The sequence below is a fragment of the Gavialis gangeticus genome, unplaced genomic scaffold (assembly GCF_001723915.1).
Source record: "Gavialis gangeticus isolate Ggan-Ray unplaced genomic scaffold, GavGan_comp1, whole genome shotgun sequence".
Classification (NCBI taxonomy): domain Eukaryota; kingdom Metazoa; phylum Chordata; order Crocodylia; family Gavialidae; genus Gavialis; species Gavialis gangeticus.
Window position 1 is genome coordinate 63,712,460 of NW_017729031.1, and position 9,496 is coordinate 63,721,955.

At 44.1% G+C, this 9,496-nt stretch overlaps 1 protein-coding gene across 2 annotated transcripts; it reads right to left on the minus strand.

Annotated features, from left to right (window-relative positions):
* Positions 1 to 5,041: 5,041 nt before the first annotated feature.
* On the minus strand, positions 5,042 to 9,055 carry NEUROD1 (neuronal differentiation 1). 2 transcript variants are annotated; one of them, XM_019523045.1, is made up of 3 exons: positions 8,896 to 9,055; positions 7,709 to 7,739; positions 5,042 to 7,558 (listed from the first exon to the last, which is right to left on the minus strand). In XM_019523045.1, exon 3 carries the CDS (start codon positions 7,546 to 7,548, stop codon positions 6,463 to 6,465), a length of 1,086 nt encoding a protein of 361 aa, XP_019378590.1. In that variant the 5' UTR covers positions 7,549 to 7,558; positions 7,709 to 7,739; positions 8,896 to 9,055; the 3' UTR covers positions 5,042 to 6,462. The 2 variants fall into 2 exon arrangements, with proteins under 2 accessions (XP_019378590.1, XP_019378589.1); XM_019523044.1 differs by lacking the exon at positions 7,709 to 7,739.
* Between the last annotated feature and the right edge of the window lie 441 nt (positions 9,056 to 9,496).

Consider the following 9,496-nt stretch of genomic DNA (forward strand, 5'->3'; position numbering starts at 1 on the left):
GACTGCAGAGCCCGAGGGGACCCGAGGGGTGCGGCGCGTGCCCATCTGGGTCATGACTCTGGTAGGCTGGCTACGTCTGGGACTGTCTACCCTGGGGGGTTCACAGGCAGGGTCTCGGGCCGTCCCGCACACCCTCCTGCAAAAACTCCAAACATTATTGGTTTGTACATTTTTTAGTGGCTATGACCTCAGCTTTTTACACTTGGAGCATCATCTCTCCTAATTATGTGCATTTTAGTCTAGAAAATCCAGAAATGGCTGCAAAGAAGAAGAAACGGAAAGACTGGACAGGGGCAAAAGGGAACTGACAATGGTAGAAGTACCAGACAAAAGTAATTCTTCAGAGTAACAGATCTGCAATGAGGATCAGAAGGAACAAGTCAGATTAAAAGGGAAGATATAGTAAAGCGAAAGAAGGAAAAAAATAGGAGTATATGAGCCAGAGGAGTATTCTGTTTCTTTTCATTAAGATTCCTGTATTGTATTTAAAGGGAATACATTAAAGTTGTAGTTTATTATCTTGCTCTCAACAGAATGATGCTAAGTATTGTAGACCATAATTTGTTATATTTTATTTCATATTAAATATAGTTAAATCTGTAATGCAAACTGGTACAAGCTAGAAAATTGAAAATTGAGCCTGATTTTCTATGCTTTACATACCCTGTAGGCAACCTAAATACATAAAAGAATGCTTTAAGAGCATTGTCAGCTTTAATTTTGAATTGCCTGGTTTCTGACAGTTGGTTAAATACATATTTAAATTATTTAAAAAACATTTATGTACTCATTTAAAATAAACAGCTTCTTTGAAGCTCTTCAGCCCATCATTTCAATACACATTAATATACTTTTTGTTTTTCAGGTCTTTGTAGCATAGGGCGATGTGCTAAATAATGAATTTAGGCCATTTTAAAATGCATGTTTTAATTCACCCCTTAAGAGACAACCCAGCTTATAGATAAAAACACAACATGCTTATGTATTTTGCTTAAAGGCTATTTAGGACCATTCTTCCATCTTTTTCTGGTACTTTATCAGACAGAACTCCCAAGGACACTGCTGCAGTTTTGATTTCAATGAATAAAGAATAATGTATGGGCAAGGATGGCATGATTTTACCATTAGATCCTGTGCATGTGAACAAGGGGAACAGGATGTGATTCTTCATCATGATTATGTACTGCATTATCAAAATTACCTTGTTTCCAAAATTGAGTATCTAAGGCTCTTTAAATATCTTATTTTTAAAATACAGGAAGTCCTCATCTTACAGAGTTTTGAGTTACAATGTTTTTCACTTACAGCATTTATAAATTGACACCTGTTTCAACTTTCTGACATAAGTTTCGACTTTACAGTGCTTGATCTGATGCCATGCCACACCAGCAAACAAGTTCGCTGCATCGCCCATCTCCCTAGAGAACGTCTGTCCAAACTTCCTTGGACACTTTCTTGAAAAAAGCAGACACAACTCCAGAAAATCCTGCAGCCAAGACTCCTGAGAAAAACCTCCAGCCAAGAGCCCTTCAAAATGTCCAACCCAAGAGCCTTCAAAAAGTCCAGCAAAGTCACCTCAAAGAAGTCCTTCCAAATCAATATGATAGCTATTTACAATACAAATTGTATTACTTATCTGTAATTAAGTACAAAATTCTGCGTTATTTTTGGTGAAAATAGGGTATCAGGCCTTGGTTCAGGAACTAATCCCCCATTTATAATATTGTTTCCTGTGGGAAAATCTGTTCTGAGTTACAACATTTCAGCATAAGATACTGTTTTCAGGAACCAGTTGTGACATAAGTCCGAGGACTGCCTGTACTGGAAATATTGGCTAATTATCTACAAGGCCCAGTATTGGTATATTAACTTGATTTTGAGATAAGTGAAAGATTAATTATTAATGTTAAAACTGACTGATATGCTTATACCAAGATTTAACTTAGAATGTTTTCTTAGTGCCAAGTTATTTACCACTGAAACTGTATGTTGCTAACTAATGTTATTGGCTTACTCAGCTTTGAAATACTAACACCTGAAGAAAAGAAGTGTATATATTTTTTCTGGAGTAGGAGCCCAGTTATAATTCCAGTAACTCAGTAAGCTAAATCCTGCTTTCTTTATCCAATCAGCTCATGTAGACCTTTTCAATATACAGGGCCAGAATCTGAAATCTTTATTCAAAGGTAAGAATAACTGATGTCAATGAATTATATGCTGAGTAAATCTGAGATCCTAAACATAACCTGCTGATCTGTACCTTCCACACCTTTCCCAAACCTCTGTGGTTTTCCTATATACCTCAGTGTCTATGGAACATTTTCCACAGTTTCACAAATCCACAAAAAAGAAAAAGCAAGAAGTGCATGAGTTGTGTGAAGATTAGTCAAGTCATGAAGAACATCCATGCACCAACCCTAAGAGATCAAGATGGGGAGAAAAGAACAAAAATGCCTTCTCCACTGGTAGTGAAGCCTTTTAAAGGAGTCATTTTGGGGCATCCACTGGCTACAGAACCATCTGCTATCCCTCTCTTCACAAGGAGAGGGATAGCAGGATTGAGGAAAAAGACCAGCTGTGCAGTCCCAGAATGGGTTCTATGAAGATGGTCCAAACCTCTTGCAGACTACCTAGGCATGAGAGTGGAGACCATTTGCTTTTCCATATAAGGACATCAGGTATTTCCACCCTGATCTTACTAGTGATTTGTGAAAAGAGCAATATATTTTCCCTTGCCTTTGGCCCCACTAGATGGGAATTCTTGTGAAAGGCAATACTCAAGTTCCGAACAATTGTTTCAGGATTTTTGCCTATTGTTATTACCAGTAAGGGGAAAAGAAGCAGCAACATGAAAAGATCATTTAAAATAGATTAATCTTTCTTGAAAGAGGAGAAAGTGAGATAATTAAAACAGAAGAACTCAAAAGAAATGTGTAAATTGGAACATCTCATTACCAAATTATGTAATTATTTTTTCATTATTATTATTATTATGTCTTTGTTTATTATATTTAAAACATTATTTTCTTTAAAGTTCTGTGGTGGCAAACATTAAAATAACCTATTCAAACCTTAAAAGTAAATTGCATTGACTAGAGGAGTTGACTATTGTTAACTGTGAAAAAGAGAAGGTAATTGAAAAGGTTTCTTGTGGTTTGGAAATGCCTTCCAAATATTCATTAAACATTTAAGCGACTAAATTTGCAGAATATGTTCCTGACATTGGCACTGGTTCTGTGGTATTTCTCTCATCAGATGGAAGTACTGTGTGTTATGCAGAGTGCATTCATGCATAAACAATATCATTTTCATAAATTAAAACCTCCCCTGCAGAAGGAACATCTGTGCCTGCCTTTGAATAAAAGATGGTGGCATGTGAGTTGCCCCTTGACTGACTAGAAGAATCCTTATGTTTAAGAGGAAGGCATATAACCAAAAGGCATACAAGCCTGGGTCAGATATTTCAGTTTCTCTTAGAAATTGTCACTAAGGGTGTTTATTCTCCCCCCACCCCGCCCCTTAGGTTAGTCAGGAATACGCTTAGCTATCATTACTGTCTAGAAGAGGTGAATGGAGTACTTGAGAAGTTGTTTTCTGATGGGCGATCCTTTTTTTTACATTCAGCAGCGGTTTTTAGATCGGCAAAATAGCGCTCTGTATCCAGCTGTACCCTGAGGAAACTGAGCTTCTGAAAAATGAACCAACTTCCCTGACAATGAACGTTCAGTGTATGTGTTTTAGGCTGGCAATAAGCATATTGTGATCCGAAATATGATTCTTGGGTGTTTTTTTAACTACCAAGAACGTTTAAAATAGCCAATAACCTCTTGATCAAACCTATCAGGTATTATTTATGGGGAAGAGTGTATTCATCATCTCCGTTGTGTGCTGGAGGACTTAATGGGTATTTCCGAGGCATTTCCATGTCTACTCCTTTCGTTTTGCAGTCTGAGGGAGACCTGTTGATATTTTATTAGTAGCTTTCCTGCTCATAAGAAGATGTGTATTACTCTCCAGCAATTAGGGTCAGTAGATTCCTACAGCCCTGGGTGTGCCACTGAAGGTTAGGAATTAAAACAATTCTTGTTTTGGCGAAGAAAAACAAGGCTTGGTGAATTGAGAGTCAGGCTCATGGCGATAGGTTTAGAAAACTACGGTACAGCGGCCGTGGAGGGGAGGCAGAACACGGCGAAGGGGCGGTGAGGACTCCAGGTAGCTCCTTCCTAGCCATCACTTCGGTGCTGTAAGACAACTGCCCAGACCCGTTAGACTGCAGAGAGCAACTGCATCTAGTGGCTTCTTCCTTTGGAGCCAAACACAGGGTGAGCCTGAATACTGGCTTGAGAGGGACACACAGAGAAGGCATCTGGAGGAGACTTTCTCAGGTTAAAAAGGACAGCAGAAAAGCCATTCCCAGGGGGCAATATTTGAGCCACAAATGCTGACTTCTGTCCAAGTGGGGAAGGGGTGAGTTAACTTTTAAAAACTTGCGGTTTGGGCATAAACTAAAAAATCATATTGAGCCCGAGCCTTTAATTAATGGTTCACTTGATCTCCGTTAGCTCCTGCTGAATCACATTTAAAAGTAAATGTCTACTGTGTATGGTTTCCCAGTGAGCAGCGAGGAAACCTGCGGGCAGGAGGACTTAGGGACAGATGGAAGTGTTGCCCGAAGTTTATGGACATCTACTCCCGGTCTCAGGTCCGCTTTGACTTGCCAAGGAAAAAACCACCCCGAGTGAAGGCTAATTGTTCGAGTTCTTCTCCGGATACCATGTTAACTTTTTTGGCTTTATTGCTATTCTTGGGGGGAGGGGTAATGCAACGGGTCGTATGAATCGCAAAGAGCATACGAGAGTCAAAAGTAGAAGTTTGAGGACGAAAACTCGAATTCAGGTTTTTTCATAATCAAACAACTACGTTGTTGTTCATGTCCCTTCAAATTGAGCGGTCCACAGCGCCAGCCATACAGAAGAGCAGAGTTTGACACTAAATGGCACGAAATGAAAAAGCAATCAAACCAAAGAAAGAACCAAGGACGTTGTTTTTTAGTCCATTTATTCTACAAATAATAAATGTTGCACCTTTCATGAGCTATCGAATAAAACAAGAATCCCATAGGAATTACTTACACTAAGAAAAAAAATCACATTGAAGGAGAAATGCAACATTCAACCAAATGTTCAATACTATGTAGTTGCCAATGCATGAATGTTTTCTAAAATCCCAGTGTGCATTACATCATAATATACAGGATTACAAACAAAATTACAGTACAGATTGATTCCAGTTGACCAGCATTACATTTCAGACAGCACTTATTCTGGACTGCATTGTACATGCAATAGCTATTGTTCTAATTACGGATTAAATGGTTTGAATTTGTTTTAAGCTACTGTACTAATTGACTACAATAGGTTATATAGCCCAACTTCAACCATCTGATTAGTTTTAGGCTCCGATTCCTAATATGAGTATATGACAAACCACCGATTGTGTGAATATGTATAAAATCATGCATTTATATTGTCTGGAAACATTACTATCTTCAAGTTCTCTTCAAAATCACGGAATGCAAAGGGGTTCAAAGACTAAAAAGAAACAGTGCAAATTGTATGTGATAGTCAAGCAGCTTTTGATTTTAAAAGGGTGTTGGCATTTGCTTATAATATTTATATACAAGTTTGTGCAAGTAATGTGTTGAATTGATATGTTTTAATAGAAAATAAGTCTCTCGTTCTTATAGCCTCTCAAGAACTAAGGATCTGGTTCTTATTGTAGGGAAAAAAAGACTTTCATGGGAAAGAAATTGCCAGGATTGTGCATTTTGTTGACGATTTAAAAAGGAAAGAAGTGCTAAGGCAACATAACTTTTCTAAGCACTTTTCTGCTGGTTTAAATTAGTTAAATTATTTTGTATAAATTAGATATAATTCTACCTTTCCGATATGTATAAAAATTGATGAAGCTGCATGGTTTAAAATAGGAAATCCACGTTATAAAAAGTCATTAAAAATTCTGTACAAAATCACAACAAAATAATTCAGCATGGGAAAGGTAACAAGTAGGAAAAATGTTGGTTGAAAAATATAGATTTATATATATTTTGTAATTGGCCCATTACTAGTTTAAAAATTGCATAGATCCTAATTATTGCTTGTGATTTTGTTATCCCGATCAGATAATTAAACTCGATCTGAATCCCCCCCTACACCAAAAATGTACAGTGTAGCTTTAAAGAGCTATTAGAAAATAATACAGAAGGTGAACAGGGATGTGGCATCCCTGCGTCTCCTAAAGGCAGTAACGACAATAAATACATATATCACTCGAAGCTTGGAGTATTTGCACTTCGCAGCAGTGGTACCCAACGGGCTGCCCCTTGTAAACAAGACAGTCAGTGGACTCAGTCGATTTGTTTCCTCCTCTCATTCGTGACTGACACTGATGCGTCTCGAAGGGTTAATCGTGAAAGATGGCATTGAGCTGAGCACTCATGACTCGTTCGTGATGGGAATGGCTCTCATAGGGCATAATGTTGTCTATAGGGATCTCACAGCGAGAGGCAGAGCCAGAGAAGATTGATCCGTGGCCTGGAGCTCCTGCCAGGGTAGCTGCGGGGTAGTGCATGGTAAAGGCATAATTTTTATCAAACTCGCTGGAAGGTTCGTGTTTGAAAGAGAAGTTCCCATTGATGCTGAGGGGCGGGCTGAGCGGTCCGTCAAAGGAAGGGCTGGTGCAATCAGTGAGGTTGCTCTCAAAAAAGGGCTCCAGAGCCGCCCCGTACGAGTGCTGAGGCTTGACGTGGAAGATGTGAGAGCTGTCCATGGTGCCGTAGGGCGGACTGGGAAGACCCGGGGACTGGTAGGGGTAAGGGTGCACGGGGAAGGAAGCACTGGCTGGCTGCATGTGGGGCGGCATGTCCTGGTTCTGCTCGGGGAGGAAAGTCCGGGGGTTGAGCTGGAGGCAGCCGGCTACCAAGTTGGTCGTGGGTTGACTCAAGCCCTTGCAGAGGGTCTGGACGAAGGAGACCAGGTCCGGGCTCTTGCCGGAGCGCAGGATCTCGGACAGCGCCCAGATGTAGTTCTTGGCCAGGCGCAGCGTCTCGATCTTGGAGAGCTTCTGCGTCTTGGAGTAGCAGGGCACCACCTTGCGCAGGTTGTCCAGGGCCGCGTTCAGCCCGTGCATGCGGTTCCGCTCCCGCGCGTTGGCCTTCATGCGCCTCAGCTTGAACCGCTCCATGCGCGCCTTGGTCATCTTCTTCTTCTTGGGGCCGCGTCTCTTGGGCTTCTGCTCGTCGTCTTCCTCCTCCTCCTCCTCCTCCTCCTCCTCCTCCTCTTCCTCCAGGTCGTCGTCCTCCTCGTCCTCGTCCTCGCCGTTCCTCAGCGAGTCCTCTTCGGCTTCGCCGTGCAGGGCTTCGAGGTCCTCCTCTTTCTTGTCCACCTCGTGCTCCTCGTCCTGAGAGCTGAGGCACTCATCCGTCCAGCTCGGGGGCCCCTGGGGCTGGGGCTCTCCCATCAGCCCGCTCTCGCTGTACGATTTGGTCATCTTCAGAGTCCTGCTTTCAGGAGAAGACAAAAGAAAGCCACATTCAGCAGAAAGAAGCGCAGCCCTCCTCCCAGCGCCCTGCCTCCCTCGGCCCGTGAGTGTCTATAGGGAATGAGACACGCGCAGGGTGTGCGTGAATATACCTAAGAGGCATACATACACGCACAGCAATGCCCCAGCGTTGTCCTTTCCTGAGAAGAGAGTAAAACTTTTAATTGCACCCGCGCTTCTCCCTTATAATTTGATTGACTTGTGCTCAAACACAATTGCGCGGGGCATATAAATAGATTAAGAGGAAGGAAATGTGACGGACGTGATCGGAGGAGCCCAAGCATTTTTTTTAGCATTTGCAGATTTTATGGGAGGGGGGAAACAAGAAAAAAAAAAGTTGCCAACACTGGTAATCCAGCATTTTCCTTGCCTTCCCTGTATCCCCGCCGCCTCCCCACAGTAACTACAGTCCCCCTTGTGCCACAGCTCTAACGCAGTCTTCAGGGCTGTTCAGAGCCAAGCTGAGCTCTGCTCTCCAGATGGGGGATCAGGTGCGATGCTTTTCCTAACCTGAAGGCTACTTCTTCCTTTTTTAATGTCGGGGCTCTCCAAGTCCTTGCTGAAACCTCTGGGCAGTGCAGCAATAAATAAAAGACACTAGCCGAGCAGGACTGGAGCAGAGCTCAGGACAGCACACGCTCTTCGGAGACGGACACAACCTCCAAGCAACAAATGAATTTGTTGCCAGGCTGGCAGGAGCTCCTGACGTCTTTGGTGCCTCCGACACTGTAACAGGTAGCAATTCTGGCAGCTCCTGCCCTGGCTACTCCCCCTTCTCTCTGGAAGTCTCCACCACCTCCGACCCAGTTTGACAACACTATTGCTAGAGTATTTCTTCCAAGCGCCCTCTCTCCTCATGGAAAATAATAGTCTTTCCGTTCATATCTTTTGATCATCCAAGCCAGCGCGGGTTAGAGTCTGGGGACTGTCTCCCCAGCTTATGTGCCACGCAGACGATACATTGCAAATCAGACGGGAAACGATGCTCAGACCGAACTTCTCCTGGGCTTGAGCTACGGGCGCTTTGCTTAAGTAGGCGGAAAAGTTAAGGGCGATTCCGTTTCTCGGCTTTTATTTTGCTCACTAGGTTTCGGGGGGGAGGGGGTGGGGGGGGTCACAGCAGGTGAAAACTGCGTCTTGAGCTCCCTGGCAGAGGCACCTAGTCCGGCCGCAGGCAGAGCTTCAGCCCCCCGGACCCCACGCAGCCCCGCTCTATCGCTATCTAGATGCAGCTGCAGGAATTTGCCCTGGCTTCCCTGGGAGGAAAGCAGGCTTTAGCGTCGGGGTTATAATTACCTTCTTGTTCAGTGTCTCCTTTGCAGTGATGGTCTCATAACCCTGTTACTCCTCGAGAGCAGTCCTGCGCGAGGGGGGTGGGCTGTGTTTTTTCTAGGGGCTGCGCGCAGGACGCCCAGGTTATATAGCGGGGCTGGTGATGCTGGGGAGAGGGAGGGGAAGCCGGGAGCCGGGCGCTCCTGTTATAGCCGCCAGCGCCTGCGCCCCTGGTGCCGCGGAGCAAACCCCTCCTCCCCCGCCCCCCTCTCCCCGGCACGCGCCATATGGTCACCCACGTCAGGCAAAGGGCCCCGCTCCTCACGTGACCTGCCCATTTGTATTCAGCGCCGCTCTCGATTCCATCCCTTTGTGGCCCAAAGAAAGTGGCCATCTGTCGCCAGCCAGAGACTCTGCGGACCTGTTTGTACCCGCAGGAGAGATTAACCCCCTCGCCGCCGGGAGGGCCAGCACTTTCTTGCCACTCATGCTGTTGCTCTCTCCCTCTTTGGGGGGGGGGGCAGGGTTGGGGTTTTTTTGTTGCTGCTGTTGTTCAAGGGAAGTGGTGTTAGGTAGCAAGAGGGAGAAGGAGCAGATCCACTGACCCTCTGCACTGGGGGTCGCT

What these genes read in the sequence shown, in the direction of transcription:
- NEUROD1 (XM_019523044.1), bottom strand. Translation starts at nt 7,548, where the DNA reads ATGACCAAATCGTACAGCGAGAGCGGGCTGATGGGAGAGCCCCAGCCC.